At 41.5% G+C, this 25,050-nt stretch overlaps 1 protein-coding gene across 3 annotated transcripts in view; it reads left to right on the forward strand.

The window, feature by feature from the left end:
- Positions 1-25,050, forward strand: part of SMTN (smoothelin) — a 220,693-nt gene that overhangs the window by 184,311 nt on the left and 11,332 nt on the right. For 2 of the 3 annotated variants that reach the window (XM_077461184.1, XM_077461185.1), the window contains exons 16-18: positions 1,002-1,154; positions 5,765-5,888; positions 6,389-6,540. In XM_077461184.1, coding sequence (XP_077317310.1) covers positions 1,002-1,154; positions 5,765-5,888; positions 6,389-6,540 — 429 coding nt within the window. Of the gene's footprint in view, positions 1-1,001; positions 1,155-5,764; positions 5,889-6,388; positions 6,541-10,509; positions 10,680-25,050 lie in introns of all 3 variants that reach the window. The other variant, XM_077461186.1, reaches the window with a different exon arrangement.

A 25,050-nucleotide genomic window follows, 5' to 3' on the forward strand; every position in this document is an offset into this window, starting at 1 on the left:
GAAAAAAGCTGAAAAATTCTACAGCTACAGCTTTCTACAGCTAAAGCTACTGACAGTTACTTAATATCCAGTGTGGTCAGGACCGAAAAGCAGTTTTGTCAAGTAACTATGAATTGTTGCATATTGCTTTGTGGGCTTTATCCAGACAGAATTTGTATTCGCTTCACATGTAAAGCCTTGTATCATCCTTGGCTGTCCCTTTGTTTAGAGGGGACCTCTTAGCAGTGGTATAATACATTATCAGACTACTCACTAGGAGGTTCAACTTGGACATAGCTTGGTTTTATCTCAGTGCTGTCCGTTTAGCTGATTCATAGTGCTCTGGGAACACTTTGTCATTATTACATTTTATTATATATTATTATAGTATTAAATATTTATTTACAGATCAAAGTTTGTATTCTTATATGGTGTGTGTAAATTCTATATTTAAAAAATTGACCCAAAATATTTCCCTTTTCAATTAAATCTTTTTTTCACTATGTATTGTATAGCTTGGTACTAGAGATCAATTTTTGCTACTCTTGACTTGCAATGTATTGAATTTGACAAAAATCATAAAGTGTAAAACTGTTCTAGGAAAATCCAACAGCCAAAGGTGTAGGAATGAGTGTATTTATGCTACAGACTTCACACAAAAAAACCCCCCAAAAAAAACAGGGATGCTAGTCCAGTGGGCTACTTTTTTGTGCATATTTCAGCCAGGCAGCAGCTTAGGTCTAAATGCCCTGTGCATTTTACAACACTGTTCCATTAGCTCTGCATTATAAATCGGGAATGGGAGAAAAAAAAAAAAAAAACTAGGCCTTTGGTCTAGTGATCGCTACCAAAGATCACATGCTGTAATACCTAAGCCTTTGGTCACATGCCCGGTAGTGAAGAGAACAAACTGGTAAGTCTGTTTTAGCACCAAAAATTGGTTTCAATAACTTTTATTTTTTTATTTTACATTACTATAAATCCCAGTTTATGTTGGCATAACTCTGTTTTAATGCCTGCAGTGTATTTGATCGAGAGGATGATGGTGTGGCAGCCTTGGAGAAGAGACAGGCAGAAAGGAAGAAGGAGCTCATGAAGGCCCAAAACCTTCCTAAAACACCAGCCACACAAGCTCGCAAAGCCATGATTGAGAAACTGGGAAAGGATAGTGGAAGGTATGCACGTTTACATTATTCATGGCACAATGCCTGGGTTTTTACACCTGTCATATCAGTTATTAAGGGATCCCACCCTTCAGCTCCTTTTGGATTTATTACTTTTATGTAATGGAACAAATGACAGCAAGAGTAACACTTCTAGGAGCAGAACTAGGAACTATGATGGAGAAATTGTTACTGGAGTGGCTACAGAATACTATTGTAACAGTCACAAACCTAAAAGTCATTGGTTTTAAAATTTCTCCCCTTTCTTGCCTGTTTCTGCAAATTATTTTTCTAAGGAAAGGCAGCATTATTATCAATGTCATATGTGCTATTTCTGACCTGTTTTTTTGCAGAGTGGGAATTTGTGTCTATGGGAATTTTCCAAAGTCTCTAATATTGCAGTGGATGAAAATAACTAAAAGATGTATTTACGGTGTTTATTATTCACTGGCCGACCTTTCTGTGGTAAAGATTTTTTAGAAAGACAAAGTAAAGCTTTAAATTCATAATCCAATTCATAAAAGGCCATTTCTTTCCATAATCTGAAAATGCCATTTACAGAGATTTTCATTTGTAGGAAAGTTTATAACAGTATGGAAACTTCATGGTTTTCCTCCTGTCTTGCTGTCGGATATCTGGATTTTATTTGCAGTCACCAGTGAAGCAAGAGTCTGTCTGTCTTTTCACAGTCTGGCTGAGCTGAGCATCTAGCCTGCTATATCTAGGCCCCTTAAATGCAGTAGATCAGGGGTAGGCAACCTTTTGAGCACAGTCTGCTGAAAAATGTTTTCAAAGAAATTGAGCATGCCGATTTTATAACAAAAAAAGTCAACTTCACAAAGGATTTATATAGGAGTAAATGCTTTAAACTATAGTAGTGAGAAATTAACATCCTGCACTCATGCCTCAGATCGGCCCCAATTCCTACAACTCCACGCCTTAGATCACTTTCCCCCCTGCTCACCTGCCCCACCACTGTAACCCCCTGCACATCTGCCCCACCACTGTATCCCCCTTTCTCATCTGCCCTGCAAGTGTTCCATTCTCATCTGCCCCACCACTGAACCATCTTCTCATCTGTCCTAACAATGAACTTATCTGCTCTTCTGCCCCACCACTGTAACCCCCTTTCTACTCTGCCCCACAACTATACCTCCTTCACATCTGCCCCACCACTGTATTCCCATGCTCTTCTGTCTCACTACTGAATAACCTTCTCACCGGTCTGAACACTGAGCTCAACTGCCACACAGCTGTAACCTGCTTTCTCATCTGCCCCACCAATGTACCTCCTGCACATCTGTCTCACCTCTGTACAGCCATGCTCTCCTGCCCCACCACTGTAACCCCCTGCTTATCTGCCCCACTGCTCTACCCCCTGCTTATCTGCCCCACTGCTCTACCCCCTGCTCATCTGGCCCCAACACTGAAACCCCCCCCTTGCTCATCTGGCCCCAACACCTAACCTCCCCCTTGCTCATCTGGCCCCAACACCTAACCTCCCCCTTGCTCATCTGGCCCCAACACTTAACCCCCCCTTGCTCATCTGGCCCCAACACTTAACCCCCCCTTGCTCATCTGGCCCCAACACTTAACCCCCCCTTGCTCATCTGGCCCCAACACTTAACCCCCCCTTGCTCATCTGGCCCCAACACTGAACCCCCCCCCCCCTGTTAATTTTCCCCACCGCTGTACCCTCTTCTCATCTATGGTATGTGTGATATGCAAAGTGGTGAAAGGAAGCAGAGGTGAGACACATCTACCTGTCCTGGCACGCTCCTCCTACTGATCCACCTCTCGTATCCAACCGACGTGCTTCTAAGTGATGTCACATACAAGCAACTGAAATGGATGCACAATGATGAGCTCAGATCAGGGGCATTTTCTGAAAGCAGTAGGCCTGTGTGCAGGATCATGAGTTGGGAAGTGTGGTGCTCTGCGCTGCAGTGAAAGTTGGGTGTGATTTTCATTGCACTGAATACTGGCTTTGGTTTAAAGGGACACAAAGTGCAGGTGTTCAATAGTAAGTGACACAAAGGTTGAGGGATAGTTTCAGCAAAGTTCCCAGGAGCTCAACAGTAATTCCTCAAACTGTCATATGGATTGTGGTTTTCTCAATCACAGTGAAATCCCTTCTTTCTGAGATTGGTAGTGGCAACTAAGCGAGTCATCTTCCTCCAGATGGTGGATGGCGCTAGCAGAACTGTGATTGTCTTTAGCAGTGGTCAAGACAGTCGTCCTCATCTTCCTGAAAACAGGAACCGCCCCCCCCCCCCCCACCCATCAGAACTGCACCCAATCTCTTCCCCCATCACAAAAGCTGACAATCGCAGCTACAGCAAAGTTAGAGAACTAAACAATGTTTCCCATCTTTTACAATGTGTGGGGGCACAGTCCTCCCCAGTGTAGGTGCGGTGTGGGGAACTCTGAAATTAGAATGCATTTGTTTCTCACTGACACTTCCCTGCGCTGCTCTGCTCATGGGGAGGGAGTCAAGTCCTGGCAAGAGGCTTCGAGTGCCACTTGCGACACCAGTGCCGGGGGTTGCCTACGATTGCTGATTACTTTTATTTTTTGCTGCTAGACCACTTAGCTGCCTGCTGGATGCCTAAGTAATACAGGACTTGGTAGATGTTTAGCTTTCACAACACTTGGTGAAGCAAAGCAAACTGAAAATCTGCAGTGAAATGTTAGTTTGCAGTGGATGTATGAGGCGCTAATATGTATAGCTGCTTGTTTAACCACTTCCCACCCGGCCAATGCATATATACGGCCGGGTGGGAGCCGTCTACTCCTGATAGGACGTTCAGGAACGTCCTTCAGAAGTAGCGGGATCCCGATGTGCTCGTGTCACCCGGACACGGCACATCTCAGATCGGCAGGAGGGCTCTGTGATTGGCCCTCCTGATCACATGACGGCCGTGTCCAATCACGGCCGTCATGTGATGTAAACAAACAGCCGGTTGCTAGGCAATCGGCTCTCCTCTCCTCACACGGAAGTCATCGCTGAGGAGAAGAGAGCAGAAGGCTGCAGCCGGCTGATGATCAGTGAGTATGAGCTGTTTTTTACAGCTTTTTACTCACTGATCATCAGTCTAGTGTCAACACACAACACACCACATAGTACAAACACAGTCCCCACATATGTCCCCAAAACACACATGTCCCCAAAACATACATGTCCCTAATAATAAAAACATGTCCCCCACATATGTCCCACTAAAATCACATGTCCCAATGATTATCTGCACACATATGTACGTGATCACCTGCACACATATGTACATGATCATTTGCGTACATATGTCCGTGATCACACAAACCAATTGTTATACACTTAACGGAATTTTTTTTACCAAAAACATGTAGCAGAATACATTTTGGCTTAAATTTATGACAAAATTTGATTTTATTGGATTTCTTTTCAAATAGAAAAAAGAAAATATTGTTTTTTTTCCAAATTTCCGTTAATTTTACCCTGCTTAAAGTGGAACTTCCGCTCATCGGATTCCTCCCCTCCGGTGCCACAATTGGCACCTTTCGGGGGGGGGGGGGGTGCAGATACCTAATACAGGTATCTGCACCCACTTCCGGGCATAGATAGCCGCAGATACATCACTTCCATGCCCCCTAACCCCCTCCTCCCATTGTGTTCTGGGAAACACACAGTTCCCAGAACACAACGGGGACCAGTGAAGATACACGACTTGCGCATGTGCAGTAGGGAAACGGGCAGTGAAGCCGCAATGCTTCACTTCCTGATTCCCTCACAGAGAATGGCGACGGGGCAACCGAGAGACAAGCGATTGCTCGTCTTCTGCTGCCGACATTGCGGGCACCCTGGACAAGTGTCCATTTATTAAAAGTCAGTAGCTGCAGTATTTGTAGCTGCTGGCTTTTCATTTTTTTTTAAGGTGGAGCTCCTCTTTAAAGAAAGGAATACCAGAATTCGACCCTTCCTGACTGACCGCTAAACTACCACCATGGATTTACCGAAATGGGTCCAGATTACATTGCTGTATGTAATTATTTCACATCCCCTTTGTCCCTAGTGGTCTGCCCAGTGTCCTGCATGCAGTTTTATATTATAAAAACTGTTCTTTATGCCTGGAAACTGGAGATTGTCCATAGCAACCAAAACTGTCCCTTAACATCAAAAATTATTTTAGACCAGCTAGAAAACAGCGATAATAAATTGGAATCACTCGCAGAATTGAGGGATAGCGATTTGTGGGGAGATCCATCATCAAATATTGAAAAGTAATGACCGTGACAATTCTGCAACTGAGCAAATTTCAGTGTTTTTAATTTGATTACATTATTGAATCATTTTTATTATAGTTATATTATTATTTGGTATAATTATTTATAGTTATTTATTAGATTTAAGTGAGTTATTCCTCAGAATTACAGAACTACAATATAAAACGCCAAATTTTCATGCAAAATAATTGTACCGCTTTTAGCACCTAAAATCTGAAATAATCGTACCGCCAGGGAGGTTAATATTCACCTAGAATGAGGACTGAGCATTTAAAAAAGACCTCTGTCTTGAAATTATTTATAATGACTTTTTGCATCTTCACTTCTTCCTTTTTTATATATATTTTTTTTTTTCTTAGCTCATCTAGTCCTGCTTTTGCCAAAGTCGCCACTCCAAAGTCATCTGCATTTGGTGTCCCTAATGCAAACAGTATCAAGCAAATGTTGTTAGACTGGTGCAAAGCAAAGACCCGAGGTTATGAGGTACGTCTTCTACGAGACCTTATACGTTTCCATGTATCTCGTTTCTGCAAAAAATTTATTGTATAAAGTAGCTTTAGCTTCAGAAAAATATGTACGAAGATAATTATAAAGGCTACCATTGCTGACCTTTTCATAATCAAGATGCTATTTACCTGGTTATCATGCTGATAGGAAAAACATTGAGGTTATTTATTTTATCTGGTACACATATGCAGTTCAGTGGTTTTGACTGCACTGATTTAATTTTCTGCATATTTGCTCCAGGTCAATGAAATGGAAAGCTTTGAAGTCAAAGAGGGTCAGATGAGTAGCATTATAGTGGGAGGTCAGCAATCACATTCTCTCTGCAGAGATTTTCTTTTAGCTGTAGTTTTTAAGTAACCATCATTTGAATGTTTGGGAGACAGTTTTACACAGTCATAAAATGAATGCATTTTCCAGAATTTTTAGTGCTGAAGTGATGGGAAGCTACCATTTGTCGCTTACTTCCTTTTTTCCAGCATGTGGACATCCATAACTTTTCTTCTAGCTGGAGTGATGGAATGGCCTTCTGTGCCTTGGTCCATAACTTCTTCCCTGAGGCGTTCGACTACAACCAGCTCACTCCACAGAACAGAAGACAGAATTTTGACCTGGCATTCTCAGCTGCAGAGTATGTATTGGCTTTCCTGAGAGGCTTGTCATGTTTTTATTTTTTTTATCTGTGGCTTCATTTTAGCAGAATTTACTGTCAAACTCACATTGCCAGAGGGAACAGTAATGATTTACTTTTTATATCCGCAAAAGGCTTTCCCAAAAACATAGGACATGCACAGTCCTCCTCCGGTGGTCATAGCTATGCATAATGTGGTGGCTTAAAGCTGAACTCCATGCGGGCATAAAGTACCATTACATTGGGGCCCCCTGTACGCGGTAAGGCTCCATGCACACTGGACGTTTAATATAACCTTATAAAAATGGCAGTAGTTTTGCAGTGAGTTTAACATTTTTACAATAGTGTGTTTTAGTGTTTTTTTTTTTTTCAATATATCAAAAACATTAAATGCTGGTGAGCCATGTTTTTGAGCGTTTATTGATGTTTCAGCGTTTGAGTGTTTGCCGTTTTTTTGTAGTCAGAAAAACGACTCCTGAACGCGATTTTATGGCGTTCAATAAAACAGCCCATAAACTCCACTGCTAATAAAAGTTTAAAAATGTCCATGTTTGCATGGACACCTAGGATAACTGGGTGGAATTTATGGGCTGTTAAAAAATAAATAAAAATAAAAAAACGCCCAAACTCCAAAAAAAGTCTGTTTATGAACTCCAGTGTGCATGGAGCCTAAGGCTCAAATGCTTGTTTTGTCAAGGGTATTGAAACTAGGTGAATTACTTTCCTTGTTTCTCCCTCGCGCTCTCCCCCTACGTAAGATCAGTTTTGCAATGCTACGTCTCATTGCTGCCTTAATGTTACAATAACCCCCCACACACACCCACCCCAGCCCCTTATGCTCTAAAGACACGCCGTGCCTGCGATTCTTTGCTTCACAACCATGGTAACAAGTATCGACCCTCCCCCGTCATGTTGGGGGGGGGGGGGTTGGAGGGGCGGCAATACCGCTATCAAATGTGACCCATTATTCAAGTGAACTGCAACAGTGTGTAATGCATGCACTTGTAGCTCGTTGGTGTGGCATTTACAGGGTTAAAATAGGCAACATATCACCTGTCAAATGTCTCTGAAAAGTGATCCCATGCCATAATCTGAGAGCCCTGTGCATCATTCTTTAAGCTCACAAACATAGGCCTGTGGACAGCTGAGACCAATAATGAGGTCTGGCTACTCATTAGTATGCCAGAATGCATTCTGCTGTGTAACTATGACCATTTTAATCTGACTGTGCCATTTGCCCTTTGGATTTGGATATATAAAAAGGCTTCAAAACTGAAATTCCAGCCAAACTGTTAAATTTAAAAAAAACAGACTTGAACTGTTTTACCTGCTGTATGATTTGTAATTCCGGTCAGCCAGTCTTGTGATATAAACACCTCTAGCATATGGCATTACCAGCTTGGTGACACTCCAGTTCGCTGCTGTAGTTTTCTGTGTTACTATGCCGCTTATTGCACCATGCATAGCCCTTAAACTGATGCGCTCTCTGGCTTTCTTTCTATAAGGTTCTTTAAAGAGCTCCCTTTCGAGCTTCAAGTGCCAGAAAACGCATTTGATTTTCAATATTGGGCAATATACCACACCCTGATAGGCTCTCGTTACATAAGTCTGCCTATTTCAGGGGTTTGTAGGATTTTAACATTAACTGAATATGTTTCATACTTATATTTTGAATACTTTTTATGTTAAAGTTCTACTTTCAACACACTTTTCCTGCTTTTGTATAATTTTGTTGATGTCCTTTATCATTTGAATGTTGTCAATTTAGAAAAATGTCCTATTTGCTGTGAAAGTCTGAATATTTATTGACTTTGTTTCAAATGTTTTCCAACGTGCTCATGATGAGAAAGCAGTACTTTGTGAGGATAAAATAGTACAGTTCCCAGGGGGTGGTAAATAGTGGAGGCCCACACTGCCCTCAGTCCCTGCCTGCTCTGTCACATGGCATGTGCTGCTGCTTTAGGATCTCAAACTACCTGACTTTTACTTGTATTCATTTGGCTTCTCTTCTGCTGGCAGCTTCTAGACTATGCACTTGGCCAAATGCAAGCAGTCCAGTGAAATGTGGTTACATTTGATCTGCAAACCAATTTGGCTTTTTTATCTTTATAGAAGAGAGGACAGTAAAGCTACCCTTTTTTTCAGACCTGTGTTCCCTAAAGCAATCCTTAAGAATTACAAAGACTGTGTGCATATAGACACTCCAGCCCAGCCTTTTAGCAAGAATAAAGGAGGATTGGAGTACACTTCTCAGTGTTTAATTAGTGGCCCGGTATCCCCCAGCTTCCTCTCAATAACAGAGTAGCCACCTGTGATGACATTTGAAGCTGGAACTCTGACCTTTTGCAAGGTTTTGGACGGAATGCAGATCAAAAGTAAGCTTTTGGCTGGAGTTCTACTTTAAATTAGGTGCTACATTTAATGTTCCCTGGTCATCAGCCATACTGACTTCCCTAACCCTATTGTGAGAGCAATTGGCCACTCACTGACCACTGGTGCTGTCACATTGGTGAGTGTGATATTTTCTCCTGGTGGGAGACATCAGGAATGGTGGGTATGTGCTGCTGGCTGGGGAGCATTAAAGCATCTCATTGGTTAGCCCTGCATCATAAATATTTGGGTTTATATCATTCCATTTTTGTTGGTATCATGTGCTGGGTACTGCCAAACACACCCAAATTTTAGTTTGGAAATTGTGTGCCACTGCTTGTGGTCACTAGTGATTGAGTTGGGAAATACTACTTTTACAGATCTTGAAATTACGCCTTTAGCATGCATATGCACTGTTCCTCTCATGCCATTCTACAACATTAATGATTTATAACTTTTAATGTCTTTTTCTATTGAAACCGCTTTGAGCTGCCTCACTGGACAATTACCAAGGATAGTTGTCTATCTGAGCTTCTCTTACTTAAATGTATATGGAATGTCATGATTCTGAAACCTAATTTACAGTAACGCCTCTAAGATAATGCTTCTAATTCCTCTAGGATAATGCTTCTAATTCTGCACAATCTATCATTTTTAATGTTCTGTGGGTGCTTGCTTTATCTTCATGTATTTCGGGAATAGTGTAGAGTATGTACCAGAACCTATATGGGATATGTATATGTAACTAAATGATTTAAATTCTACAAACAAAAACAATTGCATTTTTAAATGAAGTTTTTTTTTTAAATATATTATAAACAATGCATGGGCTTTAGATTTGTTCATAATTTATCTTATATATGAAATTATGCACTGAAAATACAAATGGCCTGGCCATCGGGATTGGAACCCAAATGGCTATATCTCCAAAACCATAAAGTCAGATCCTGAATGATTTCAGTCTTGGGAGTACAATATAGTGGGAAGGTACAATTATTCTATGCAGCTCAGTAACCCTGGTCTGGCCATTTGCATTTTCCTGCTGTAGCTCACAAGGGACCTTCCTGAATGTCAAGATCCAAGCAAGGCATCTTATGGAAAACTAGAGTTGGATTAGGGCTAAGGTGGCCTTGCCCTTGAAGAACTTCATGCATTTATAGAAGTCTAGCAGCTGTGTGGCTTTTTAAGAACTTTTTCCAGTTGTGGGTCCTGTCATGTGAGCAGCCACCAACTACGCACATACATATGTCCATGTGCTGCACACGCTCAGATTCCTACAGAATCTGTGCCACCTCTTTACTGTCTGGCTTTGTTGCACTTCACATTGTTTCCATACCCCAGCACTTCTTCCACCATCCACAAACACACTCCATGTAATTGCCAGATATCTGTTTGTCACCCCAGTGGATTATTGTTTTACCCAATCATGCACCCCAATTCTTGTATCCTCACAGCATGGGTATGTTCATGATATGGCACCAGAATGTTTAAACCACTGATGAATGTCTCTTGTCTCTTCTTTTTCTCTTTCTCCCCACCGGGCTGTGTTCACTGGTTTTCCTCTCTTTCCACCTCCTCTTCCCATCCGTTCACCAATAGGAAGCACGCTGACTGTCCACAGTTACTAGACGCAGAGGATATGGTCCGCATGCGAGAACCGGACTGGAAGTGTGTGTACACGTACATCCAGGAGTTCTACCGCTGCCTCGTGCAGAAGGGGATGGTAAAAACCAAAAAGTCCTAGGACTTTTTCCAAGATAGACTCACTGGTGAGAATGCTATTTATCAGTACATAGGAAGCTGTTTGTGTATGCTGTTTGTGAGGAGTGCAGTTTTCCATGCATGTGATGCTGAATGCCAAGAGTGTGAAGAGAGTGCTGACAAGGGTTAACGTGAAGAACACGGTCTGCTTTTTCTTAAACAATAAATTAAACAGATCTAGCACTTAGCTTGACACTTCAACTTGTCTTGTGAATTGTCTTACTTCTGAGTGTTTCCAGAGAATCTCTTCCTTTCTGCTAAGCAGCACATTCCAACAGAAGAGAAGTGTGCTTTAAAGTGGTTGTAAACTTGTGAAATTAAAAATGAACAGAGCCTATCCCTCTGTAGTGTGTGCTAGCTCAATCCAAAGCACAAAGTGACATTTCTGTCTCCCCTCTGCTACCTGGATTAGCCATTTTTGAAAGGTTATCCTGACACCACAGAATCTTGGGATTCTCAACTGTGCATGTTTCCCTATGAGACTGTGTAAAGGTGGGTGGTTTTATTTCCCTCCATTCAAGTGTCAGATTACACTCGGCTCCCTGCTCTATGCTATGCCATATGTGACCTATCCCGCCACCTTTCTGCTGGAGCTGAGAAATAGCCTTTGGTTTGTGTGCTTTTAGAAAGCTGTAGAGGACAGAGTGCCACAGATAAAAAGGTGACACTTATGTAGTTTCATCTTTGTGTGTCAAAAGGCCTGTCACTTTGGTTGGTAAGGGTTTACAGCCACTTTAAAAGCAGTCTGTGGAGTAGGAATCAAATTTTTGTTTTTTCACTACATTGAACAATCATGTATGAATATGCTTTGTGTTTAAAGTATGTAACAATTCTGTTTAGCAGTTTTACATAATGTCCATCCTTTGTTCCTGGAACAAGACACTGAGCTTTCCTAATCTCCCTCTGCACTGAGGGATGCTTAGAATGTGTGTCATATGCTAAGGCTTTCAGTTTTAGAAAGGTCAGTTTGCATACGCTGGACCTACTATCCAGTAGGTCCAGGACTATGATCTACAAACTGGCCATCCTCAAAGGGCATGTCCTAGTATGACACAGATTTTCTAAGCACCATTCTGTATATAAGGGGGGGGGGGGGGGGGGGGGGATAGGAAAGCTCTCTTCTACAGTAGAGAGACTATAGCAAGGGATATATTGGCCAACCATAAACATTTTTGATAATGTACAAGATGTATATGGTGTCTCCAAATGCACTTTAAGAACCAAAGATATGCATATAATTGGACATTTTTGTGTGACTTATTAGCCTTTCATAATGTTAAGCAAGTTCTACTCAGGTATATGTGAATCAGGCAAAAAAAAACATGTCCCTACATTGTACTTTGGGGGCTCTTACTGCTTTGATTCTGCATGTGTCATGCTGTATAGTGAGGACCAAGTTTACCAGGGCATTCTGGAGACATCTCAATTTGTATAGGATATTCTCTGTTTACAAAGAAAGCAGATAAATGGGTCACAGATAATATCCAGGCTGGGCTCACACTGGTGTGTAGGAAAACACTGCATGTTATTCGCACAGGAATTGCACCACGTTACTATGCCCATCACACACGATGTCTATGCAGTGCGATTTCAGCCATACATTTTGTATGGCGGGAAAATGCATCCGCACCAAAATGGTGCAGGACCCTTTTTTTCTCCCGCACCTGAATCGCATTGCATAATTGTTCACACCCATGCAATGCGGTTCTGGCAATCACACTGCGTTTTTGCCATCGGTTTCAGGATGTGGTTAAGATAACTGACACCTGCAGCAGATCGTATGGCCGTTGTACGATTGCTTAGAGTGCGATGTGGGGAAACACAGCGAGTCTTGCGAGTTTCCTGCATCGCATTTGTGTAAACTGAGACTTGATGAGTTGTCGGTTCATTTTAAAATATAGCCGCTATTTAATAAAGCGTTTAACAAGTACTTAACCACTTCAGCATTAAAGCATTTTTTTTCCTTTTTCTTTTATTTATTTATTTATTTTGTTACACATGTAAAAAGCTGCATTTTTGGCTACAAATTTGCCTATAGCCCCCAGAACATTATATATTTCTCTTTTGTTCACTGACCGACACCGCTCCATTAATCTCGACCATAGGTGTTGTCATGCCACCTTCAGGAGAGAGGACTAGGCAGAACATGTTATACATGTGAAAAAACAGAACTTTACAGTTCCGCCCGGGGGGAGTCCCTCCAGTAACATCCCCTCAGCCTGCTTCCTGCAGCTCAGTTTTTTTCTGCCTAGTGAAGGAGATGGACTTAGGAACCCTGCGGGACCAACGGTAGGGTTGCCACCTTTTCTTCAAGTAAAACACGAACACTTGAGCAGTGCACAGCAATCTTTTGTTTATAGTATGAACTAGAGATATTATTTGCAATTAAATAACAGTTCTAATCAAGTTATGTTATTCAGAAGAGTCCCCCTTTACATTAGAATCCACAGAGTTCCCCTTTTACATCTGAACCCACAGAGTTCCCTTTCACTGTAAGGGGGGACTCTGCAGACTCTCATGTAAGGGGGAACTCTGGGGACTCTAACATAAGACGCTCTGGGAACCCTGATTTAAGGGGGAACTCTGATGTATGCAGAGGACGCTGATGTAAAGGGGAACACTGTGGCCTCTGGTGTAAAGGGGAACTCTGATGTAAGGTTTGCTCTGAGAACCCTGATTTACCTTACTGTACTCACTCAGAGGCAGGAGAGAGAAGGGAGGAGACTTCAATCAGACAGGGGTGGATGGTGATCTCACTCACCCCTTGGCAGTCATAACCTCTTATCCAAATGTAGCTGAGGCTGCTGGAGTGTGGGCAGACACAGAGTTGTAGGGGTGGGAGGAAGAGGAGCAGATCAAGCCCTTTCTTCTCTCCCGTCTGTTTGCAGCCCGGTGGGCCTCTCGGCTGTCCGACCAATGGGTCTGCAAATGGATTTCCTCTGGCTACAAGATAGAGTTCCTCTCTTGGCCACCAAACAGATTCTTCCCCTCCAGCATACCCTTACTCCCGGCTCGCCGGGAGGCCCTAATGGGGGCGATAGGGGACCTGCTAAGCCACCGGGTGATAGTGCCTGTTCTGAAGTCGGAAAGGTTCCAGGGGTTCTACTCCAATCTGTTTGTAGTCCAAAAAAGGAAGGGATACATCCAATCTTGGACCTAAATCCCTCAATTGCTTTATAAAAGTACAGAGGTTCAGACTGGAATCAGTTCGCTCAGTAGTCGCTGCACTCCATCAAGGTGACTCCCTGGCATCTTTGCACATCCAGGATGTGTACCTGCACATACCCATATGCATCCAGAATCAGAGGTTTCTGCAATTCGCAGTTGGGGAAGCCCACTACCAGTTTGTGGCTCTCCCCTTTGTCTTGGCATCAGCACCCCGAGTCTTTACCAAGGTATTGGCTCCAATTTTGGTGTTATTGCAACAACGTGGGATCGCGATCGTAGGTTAGCTAGACGATCTCCTCCTGAGAGCATCTTCCACCTCAGAATTAAAGGAGGATGTGGCGATCACCATGAAAACCCTGCAGGAATTTGGGTGGCTGTTGAACCTAAAGAAGTCGGTGCTCATACTGACTCAGTGCTTGGAGTACCTAGGCTTATTGCTGGACTCTATGGAAGCGATAGTATTTCTCCCTTTAGACAAGCTACAGACTCTCAGAGCCACGGTAAAACTATTGTTGAACCGCAGGTGGTTGTCGCTGAGCTCTACATGCAAGTCCTGGGTCTCATGGTGGCCTCCTTTGAGGTGGTACCGTAGCCCAGTTTCACACCAGAGTCTTGCAGTAGGAGATCTTGACAAAATGGGACAAATCTCTGTTAACCCTGGATCGGCATATTCGGTGAGCCAGACAGGGGCTCCCTGCTCTGGTGGCTAAGGTCCCCGGCACTTTGGTCCGGAAAGTCGTTCCTACTTCCATATTGGACAGTGATCACAACGGACGCCAGCCTGACAGACTGGGGTGGAATACTGGGAGTACAGTCGACCCAGGGCCTCTGGTCGGGGGAGGAATCCAAGTTGCTGATCAATGTGCTCGAGCAATCAGGCTATGCCTCTCCACATGGTCGATGAGACTGTGAGGGTGTCCGATCAGGATCCAGTCAGACAACGCCACAGCGGTGGCATATGTCAACCATCAAAGAGGAACAGGAAGCTTGGCTGCAGCATGGGAGGTCGCTCACATCCTTCAGTGGTCAGAGCGACATGTACCGGCCTTGTCAGCCATTTACATCCTGGGAGTGGAAAACTGGCAGGCGGACTACCCAAGTCGCCAGATGCTGGACCCAGGAGAATGGGCGTTGCATCCCGGAGGTATTCAGGCTACTGCCTGCGATGGGGTACACCAGTCGTGGATCTCCTGGCTTCCTGTCTCAATTGGGAGGTGCTGAGATTCATATCCTGGACAAGAGATCCTTGGGCAGATGCGCTGGTGGCTCCGTGGGGTCAGCATCGACTGATCTATGCCTTTCCTCCGCTAAAGCTACTACCACGTCTGTGCCGCAGATTGGGGACCGAGGGGATTCCAGTAATACTGATTGTCCCAGACTGTCCTCAGCACCCCTGGTACGCCGGCTTAGTGCGCCTGGTTGCGGACGCTCCCTGTCGACTACAGTTATGAGAGGACCTTCTGTGTCAAGGGCCGATTCTCCATCCTGTTTTACCATAGCTGATTTTTAATGGCATGGCTGTTGAGAGCCAGGTGCTAAGGAACCAGGGCCTGTCGGACTTGGTGATTTCAGCTATGCTGAGAGCACGATAATCTTCTAGGAAGATATACCATAGTACCTGGAAGGCCTACATCTCCCTGTGTGGGGAGTAAGGAGTCCACACGCCTATTCCGTTTCCAGGATCCTGCTGTTTTTATAGCGAGGAGTAGACCAGAAAATGGCTTTAAGTACCATTAAGGGACAAATTTCAGCCTTGGCTGTTTTTTTCCAACAACCCCTGGCATCTCATTCTCTAGTAAGCACTTTTATTCAAGGGGTCCGACATGTAGTTCCTCCGTTGCGTCCACAATTACCCCCGTGGGATCTGTACCTGGTGCTATCGGCCCTTCAGAAACCGCCGTTGGACGACAAGGGAATTTTCCTGATGTTCTCATTCTCTGAAAGTGGTTTTCCTAGTGCCCATTACTTCGACTAGGAGGGTTTCGGAACTGGCGGCCTTGTCCTGCAAGTTGCCCTATCTGGTTATCCATAAGGATAAGGTGGTGTTGCGTCCGCAACCTTCTTTTCTGGCGAAGGTGGTCTCGGCGTTCCACATCAATGAAGACATTGTGTTACCATCTCTGTGTCCTAACCGACATCCTAAGGTGGTGGCCCTTCATTCCCTGGATGTGGTCCGGGCTCTAAGGATGTATTTGTCTGCCACGACTCCCTTTCGGAAGTCAGACTCTGTTCATTCCGGTAGCTTGTCCGAAAAAGGGTATGATGGTCTCGTCGGCCACCATTTCTAGGTGGATCAGACAGATTGTGGTACAGACCTACCCCTTGAAGGGGCAGGTGCCCCCCATTCCACCAAGGCTATTGGAACCTCTTGGGCTTTCCAATATCAAGCGTCAGTCGCTCAAGTGTGTAAGGTGGCGACTTGGTCGTCCGTTCACACTATTAACAAATTCTACAAAGTGGCTGTAAGTGCATCTTCTGATGCCTACTTTGGCCGCAAAGTTTTGCAGGCGGTCGGGTAATTTGGCAATTCTGCACTGCTTTTTCTGTTTTTTAAAGAAAATACAGTTACTTTTGAGTATAATGCACTGTTGCATTGTTGACCAAGTTCTGATGCGGCTAGATAAGGTGGTGACTCCCTTGTTAGGGAGCACTTCTGGTTGTGGGTGAAGGTTTTTTTATGCTGTTCCCACCCCTCGTTATGACACTGCTTGGGGACGTCCCTATGGTCAAGATTAATGGAGCTGTGTCAGTCAGTGAACGAAAGAAAATAGGATTTTTGTACTCACCGTAAAATCCTTTTCTCTGAAGTTCACTGACTGACACAGCACCCTCCCCTCCTATTGGTTAACGTTATAATACTTGTTTGCTTACTGAGCTGCAGGAAGCAGGCTGAGGGGATGTTACTGGAGGGACCGCCCCCTGGGCGGAACTGTAAAGTTCTGTTTTTTTTTTTCACATGTATAACATGTTCTGCCTAGTCCTCTCCTGAAGGTGGCATAACAACCCTATGGTCAAGATTGATGGAGCTGTGCCAGTCAGTGAACTTCAGAAAAAAGGATTTTGCGGTGAGTACAAAAATCCTATTTTTCTGAAAGCAAAGGTCCTGGAGAATAAGATTTTTATGTAGCACTATATTTGTGCAACTGTTTTAGTAAACCCATGTTTTTAGGAAAAATATAATAAAATGAATTTTAGTGCAAACACAATACAATACCAATGTTTTGTATAAAATATGATGGTGCTTTAACATAATACAGTGTTTTTCAACCTTTTTACCTTCGAGGAATCCCTGGCTAAAAGTCTGAAATGGCATTAAATAGAATGAATGTTAAAATGTACTTATTTAATGTAAAACTTGTGTGTTTTTTTGCACAGATGTTTAATTCTGTGTCTAACTTGAGATAAACTGTGTACAGGGGCTCAGGAGGGCACAGTACAAAGGGGGGTACACTGCATGGGAGCAGGCAGATTACATGGGGGGGGCACATTATGGGGCACACAGCTGGGCACATTACATGATACAGATAGCAGGGCATATTACATGGGGCATATTATATGAGAGAGACTGTGGGGCACATTACATGTGACAGAGTGCAGGACACATTACATGGGGCGCACCACATGGAACAGGGAACATTACATGGGGCACACCACCACACCACATGGAACAGGGAACATTTCATGGGGCACACCACATGAGACAGAGAACAGGTCACACTACATGCGACGGACCACAGGGCACATTACACAGGGGCATACTACAGGGGGCAGAGTGTGGGGAACACTACTATACCGGCTTCTTTCTTGAACAGAGGCAGCTGTTAAGTCCTTTAGTGGCACGCTCTTCCTGGTCAGCCCATCCTCCCATCCTGTCCATCCCAGGTGATGTCATACAAGCACCTAGGATCAACAAGAGGGGAGCAGGGGCCAGTGGGGAACAGTGCACTACAGCCAATAGGCAGGGAAGTGGCTAGGATACAATCTCTGCATGTGTCAGCAGAGGGGATGGCATCTACCTGTCAGCTGCATGTGACTGACGGGTAGATCGCCATGGAACCCCCAGCTGAGAAACAATGACTTAATATATATCAAACCTGTCAAGTCTTAAAATTGCATGTGCCTGTGATATTGCAAAAAACTAGGATACACAAAAATCTCCATAGGTGCTACTTTAAAAGACTTTACAGCTCATCAGTTTAAAGCTAGCGGAAAGCTCTGCTGCTAGAATTATTGCTCTTGCTTCAACATTTGTGGCAATACCTCACATGTATGGTGCAATCATGGTTTAAATACATGTGCACACCCTGGGCCCATGTTTGGATTTGTGGGTGTGTGCAGGGCAGTGGAGGTTTTATAAAAATGTTTATTAATACATTTATTGTAATTTAAGTGTTTTTTTTTTTTTTTTAATTCACCTTGAACATGTTACAACCGTTCTTAAAGCGGAGGTTCACACAAAAATTGAACCTTCGCTTTTCGGAACCCTCCCGCCCCCCCCCCCCCCCTCCGGTGTCACATTTGGCACCTTTCAGGGTGGAGGGGGGTGCAGATACCTGTCCAAGACAGGTATTTGCACCCACTTCTTGGCATAGACTCCCACGGGAGTCTATGCCTCTTCCTGTCCCGCCGCGCTGTCTGCTGAGACACACTCAGATCCCAGAGATAGCACAGAGCATTCCGATTGTGCTGCGAGACTCGCACATGTGCAGTAGGGAACCAGTAAGTGAAGCCGCAAGGCTTCATTTCCTGATTTCCAAACCGAAGATGGTGGCGGCAGCATCAAAGGACCGAGGGATGGTGCGGCCTCGGGTGCTGACATCGCTGGACCCTGGGACAGGTGAGTGTCCTTATTTTAAGTCCGCAGCTGCAGTATTTGTAGCTGCTGACTTAAAGACTGAGTCCCGCAAAATTATTATTATTTTTTTTAAGTTGGAACATGTAACATGTTCCAGTACCTGTACTAGGGCCGGTTTATTATTTTGATTAATTATTCAGATAAAAACCTCAGCGTGGTGTATAATTTAGATAATATGTGAAGTTTTTAAAAAGACAATTTATTTAAATAAATTGAATTTATAATTAATATTACCTCCAGTCTATCAGCCTCCACCTTCTCTGGTTTCAGATGTTGCTGTGCCCTATACAGAGCTCTTAAAGTTATTGTAAACGTTGAACTTCGTGTGTGTGTGTGTGTTTTTTTTTTTTTTGTTTTTGCATATGTCATACTTGCCTGCTCTGTACAATGGTTTTGTACAGAGCAGCACTGATTCTCCTCTTCTGGGGTCCCCCATCGGTGCCTCTGACTCCTCCCTCCTTCAGAGTGCCCCTATAGCAAGTCACAAAGTATAGTATAGAGTATAAGGCAAAAAAAACTTCTGCCTTTTATAATCTCTTTAAATCACTTCTTTCTCCTGCCCAAGACTACATGTTCCCATGAGTTATTGCTCCTCACACATTCAAAGTCACACGTTCTGGGGCCATTTTTGACCTGTATGGACGGTGTACTGAGTTGTATGTAGATTGCACTGTATTTCCTTATATGTAAACAAATAATAACTTATGTATGCAGGTCAACCAATCAATTATGAAAGTAGCTGACCACTACTTTCAGCCCTAGTTTAGACCAAGATCTAAAAATAATTCAAGGATCTAAATATGGATTGAACTGTTTGGACCAGGATGTAAAATAGATTGAACTGCTTAGACCAGAATCTAAGAATAGATCGAGGCTCTAAAAATAGATGCAACTGTTTAGACCAGGCTCTAAAAATAGTTTGACTTATGTTAGACCAGGATCTAAAATGTAACTGTTTTTAGTTGAGGATCTAAAATGATTGAAGCTCTAAATATCTATTGAACTGTTTGGACCAGGATCTAAAAATAAATTGAGTCTCTAAAAATAGATTGACTTCTTAGACCTGGATCTAAAAATAGATTGAACTACACAGACCAGGATCTAAAAATCGATTGAACTGTTTGGACCGGGTTCTAAAAATAGAACTGTTTAGACCAGGATCTAAAAATAGATTGTGGATCTAAAAATCGATTAAACTTTTTTTAGACCAGGATCTAAAAATAGATTGTGGATTTTAGACCAGGGTCTAAAAATAGATTGTGGGTCTAAAAATAGATTGTAGATTTTAGACCAGGGTCTAAAAATAGATTGAACTTTTTTAGACCTGGATCTAAAAATAGATTGTGGATTTTAGACCAGGGTCTAAAAATAGATTGTGGATTTTAGACCAGGGTCTAAAAATAGATTGTGGATTTTAGACCAGGATCTAAAAATAGATTGTGGGTCTAAAAATAGATTGAACTTTTTTAGACCAGGATCTAAAAATAGATTGTGGATTTTGGACCAGGGTCTAAAAATAGATTGTGGGTCTAAAAATAGATTGTGGATTTTAGACCAGGGTCTAAAAATAGATTGTGGGTCTAAAAATAGATTGAACTACACAGACCAGGATCTAAAAATCGATTGAACTGTTTGGACCGGGTTCTAAAAATAGAACTGTTTAGACCAGGATCTAAAAATAGATTGTGGATCTAAAAATCGATTAAACTTTTTAGACCAGGATCTAAAAATAGATTGTGGATTTTAGACCAGGGTCTAAAAATAGATTGTGGGTCTAAAAATAGATTGTGGATTTTAGACCAGGGTCTAAAAATAGATTGTGGGTCTAAAAATAGATTGTGGATTTTAGACCAGGGTCTAAAAATAGATTGTGGGTCTAAAAATAGATTGTGGATTTTAGACCAGGGTCTAAAAATAGATTGTGGATTTTAGACCAGGGTCTAAAAATAGATTGTGGGTCTAAAAATAGATTGTGGATTTTAGACCAGGGTCTAAAAATAGATTGTGGGTCTAAAAATAGATTGTGGATTTTAGACCAGGGTCTAAAAATAGATTGTGGGTCTAAAAATAGATTGTGGATTTTAGACCAGGGTCTAAAAATAGATTGTGGGTCTAAAAATAGATTGTGGATTTTAGACCAGGGTCTAAAAATAGATTGTGGGTCTAAAAATAGATTGAACTTTTTTAGACCAGGGTCTAAAAATAGATTGTGGATTTTAGACCAGGGTCTAAAAATAGATTGTGGGTCTAAAAATAGATTGTGGATTTTAGACCAGGGTCTAAAAATAGATTGTGGGTCTAAAAATAGATTGTGGATTTTAGACCAGGGTCTAAAAATAGATTGTGGATTTTAGACCAGGGTCTAAAAATAGATTGTGGATTTTAGACCAGGGTCTAAAAATAGATTGTGGGTCTAAAAATAGATTGTGGATTTTAGACCATGGTCTAAAAATAGATTGTGGGTCTAAAAATAGATTGTGGATTTTAGACCATGGTCTAAAAATAGATTGAACTTTTTTAGACCAGGATCTAAAAATAGATTGTGGGTCTAAAAATAGATTGTGGATTTTAGACCAGGGTCTAAAAATAGATTGTGGGTCTAAAAATAGATTGTGGATTTTAGACCAGGGTCTAAAAATAGATTGTGGGTCTAAAAATAGATTGTGGATTTTAGACCAGGGTCTAAAAATAGATTGTGGGTCTAAAAATAGATTGTGGATTTTAGACCATGGTCTAAAAATAGATTGTGGGTCTAAAAATAGATTGAACTTTTTTAGACCAGGATCTAAAAATAGATTGTGGGTCTAAAAATAGATTGAACTTTTTTAGACCAGGATCTAAAAATAGATTGTGGGTCTAAAAATAGATTGAACTTTTTTAGACCAGGATCTAAAAATAGATTGTGGGTCTAAAGATAGATTGTGGATTTTAGACCAGGGTCTAAAAATAGATTGTGGGTCTAAAAATAGATTGTGGGTCTAAAAATAGATTGTGGGTCTAAAAATAGATTGTGGGTCTAAAAATAGATTGTGGATTTTAGACCAGGGTCTAAAAATAGATTGTGGATCTAAAAATAGATTGTGGATTTTAGACCATGGTCTAAAAATAGATTGTGGGTCTAAAAATAGATTGTGGATTTTAGACCAGGGTCTAAAAATAGATTGTGGGTCTAAAAATAGATTGAACTTTTTTAGACCAGGATCTAAAAATAGATTGTGGGTCTAAAAATAGATTGAACTTTTTTAGACCAGGATCTAAAAATAGATTGTGGGTCTAAAAATAGATTGAACTTTTTTAGACCCGGATCTAAAAATAGATTGTGGATTTTAGACCAGGGTCTAAAAATAGATTGTGGGTCTAAAAATAGATTGTGGATTTTAGACCAGGGTCTAAAAATAGATTGTGGGTCTAAAAATAGATTGTGGGTCTAAAAATAGATTGTGGATTTTAGACCAGGGTCTAAAAATAGATTGTGGGTCTAAAAATAGATTGTGGATTTTAGACCATGGTCTAAAAATAGATTGTGGGTCTAAAAATAGATTGTGGGTCTAAAAATAGATTGTGGATTTTAGACCAGGGTCTAAAAATAGATTGTGGGTCTAAAAATAGATTGTGGATTTTAGACCAGGGTCTAAAAATAGATTGTGGGTCTAAAAATAGATTGTGGATTTTAGACCATGGTCTAAAAATAGATTGTGGGTCTAAAAATAGATTGTGGGTCTAAAAATAGATTGTGGGTCTAAAAATAGATTGTGGGTCTAAAAATAGATTGTGGGTCTAAAAATAGATTGTGGGTCTAAAAATAGATTGTGGGTCTAAAAATAGATTGTGGGTCTAAAAATAGATTGTGGGTCTAAAAATAGATTGTGGATCTAAAAATAGATTGTGGATTTTAGACCAGGGTCTAAAAATAGATTGTGGGTCTAAAAATAGATTGAACTTTTTTAGACCAGGATCTAAAAATAGATTGTGGGTCTAAAAATAGATTGTGGATTTTAGACCAGGGTCTAAAAATAGATTGTGGGTCTAAAAATAGATTGAACTTTTTTAGACCAGGATCTAAAAATAGATTGTGGGTCTAAAAATAGATTGAACTTTTTTAGACCAGGATCTAAAAATAGATTGTGGGTCTAAAAATAGATTGAACTTTTTTAGACCCGGATCTAAAAATAGATTGTGGATTTTAGACCAGGGTCTAAAAATAGATTGTGGGTCTAAAAATAGATTGTGGATTTTAGACCAGGGTCTAAAAATAGATTGTGGGTCTAAAAATAGATTGTGGGTCTAAAAATAGATTGTGGGTCTAAAAATAGATTGTGGGTTTTAGACCAGGGTCTAAAAATAGATTGTGGGTCTAAAAATAGATTGTGGGTCTAAAAATAGATTGTGGATTTTAGACCAGGGTCTAAAAATAGATTGTGGGTCTAAAAATAGATTGTGGATTTTAGACCATGGTCTAAAAATAGATTGTGGGTCTAAAAATAGATTGTGGGTCTAAAAATAGATTGTGGATTTTAGACCAGGGTCTAAAAATAGATTGTGGGTCTAAAAATAGATTGTGGATTTTAGACCAGGGTCTAAAAATAGATTGTGGGTCTAAAAATAGATTGTGGATTTTAGACCATGGTCTAAAAATAGATTGTGGGTCTAAAAATAGATTGAACTTTTTTAGACCAGGATCTAAAAATAGATTGTGGGTCTAAAAATAGATTGAACTTTTTTAGACCCGGATCTAAAAATAGATTGTGGATTTTAGACCAGGATCTAAGGATAGATTGTGGATTTTAGACCAGGATCTAAGGATAGATTGTGGATTTTAGACCAGGATCTAAGGATAGATTGTGGATCTAAGGAGGGAGAGAACTGTTTTAGACCAGGGTCTAAAAATAGATTTTGGGTCTAAAAATAGATTGAACTTTTTTAGACCAGGGTCTAAAAATAGATTGTGGATTTTAGACCAGGGTCTAAAAATAGATTGTGGGTCTAAAAATAGATTGTGGATTTTAGACCAGGGTCTAAAAATAGATTGTGGGTCTAAAAATAGATTGTGGATTTTAGACCAGGGTCTAAAAATAGATTGTGGGTCTAAAAATAGATTGAACTTTTTTAGACCAGGATCTAAAAATAGATTGAACTTTTTTAGACCAGGATCGAAAAATAGATTGAACTTTTTTAGACCAGGATCGAAAAATAGATTGAACTTTTTTAGACCAGGATCGAAAAATTGAGGATCTAAAAATTGATTGAAGTAGATTGAACTGTTTGGACCAGGGTCTAAAAATAGTTCAAACTATTTCAATCTATTTTTAGACCCTCAATCTATTTTTAGATCCTGTTCCAAACCATTCATTCTATTTCAATCAATTTTTAGACCCTTAATCTGTTTGGACCAGGATCTAAAAATAGATTGAAATAGATCGAACTGTTTGGACCAGGGCTGCAACTGAGGATTATTTTCATAATTTATTTAGCTGTACAATTTTGGTTTTAATTGGATAAAAACCTCAGTGTGGTGTATAATTTAGTTAATATGTAAAGTTTTTAAAAAAGCCATTTTTTTTTATTTCAATACATTAATTCTAATGCCTTATGTTACCTCCAGTCTATCAACCTCCAGCTTGTCTGAGTTCTGATGTTGATCTTCCCTGCAGAGTCATTAACCACTTCCAGACCAACCGCCGCAGTTATACTGCGGCAGGTTGGCTCCCCTGCATGAGCCATCGTAGCTATACATTGGCTCGCAGGGTCGGGATAGCAGGCGCACATCGGGGGTGCCAGTGCTCATGGAATACAGTCACGACAGCCACGAGCGATTGTGATCTGTAGAGACAGAACCGGGACGAGTGTGTGTAAACACACACTTCCCTGTTCTGACAGGAGTGACAAATCATGTTCATGATAGCTAGAAACCACGATCTGTCACTTCCTCCAGTCAGTCCCCTATCCCTTCAGTTAGAATCGCTTCCCAGGGAACATGGTTAACACCCCAGATGCCCCCCAGTGTTAACACCTTCACTTCCAGCGACATTTTTACAGTAATCGATGCAATCTGATGTGTCCGCCATAATGACGCAGTCACATTAAAAATCGCAGATCGCCACCATTACTAGTAAAAAAATAAAAATAAAAATGCTATAAATCTATCCCTTATTCTGTAGACGCTATAACAAAATTGTTGCTCTTTTTTGTTTATAGCGCAAAAAATAAAACGCAGAGGCATTCAAATATCACCAAAAGAAAGCTCTATTTGTGGGAATAAAAGGATGTAAATTTTGTTTGCGTACAATGTTGCCTGACCGCGTAATTGTCAGTTAAAGCGACGCAGTACAGCGACTCAGTTAAAGCGACGCAGTACA

Source organism: Lithobates pipiens, unplaced genomic scaffold (assembly GCF_037356315.1).
Source record: "Lithobates pipiens isolate NorthernLeopardFrog02 unplaced genomic scaffold, aLitPip1_a1.2 Scaffold_3, whole genome shotgun sequence".
NCBI lineage: Eukaryota > Metazoa > Chordata > Amphibia > Anura > Ranidae > Lithobates > Lithobates pipiens.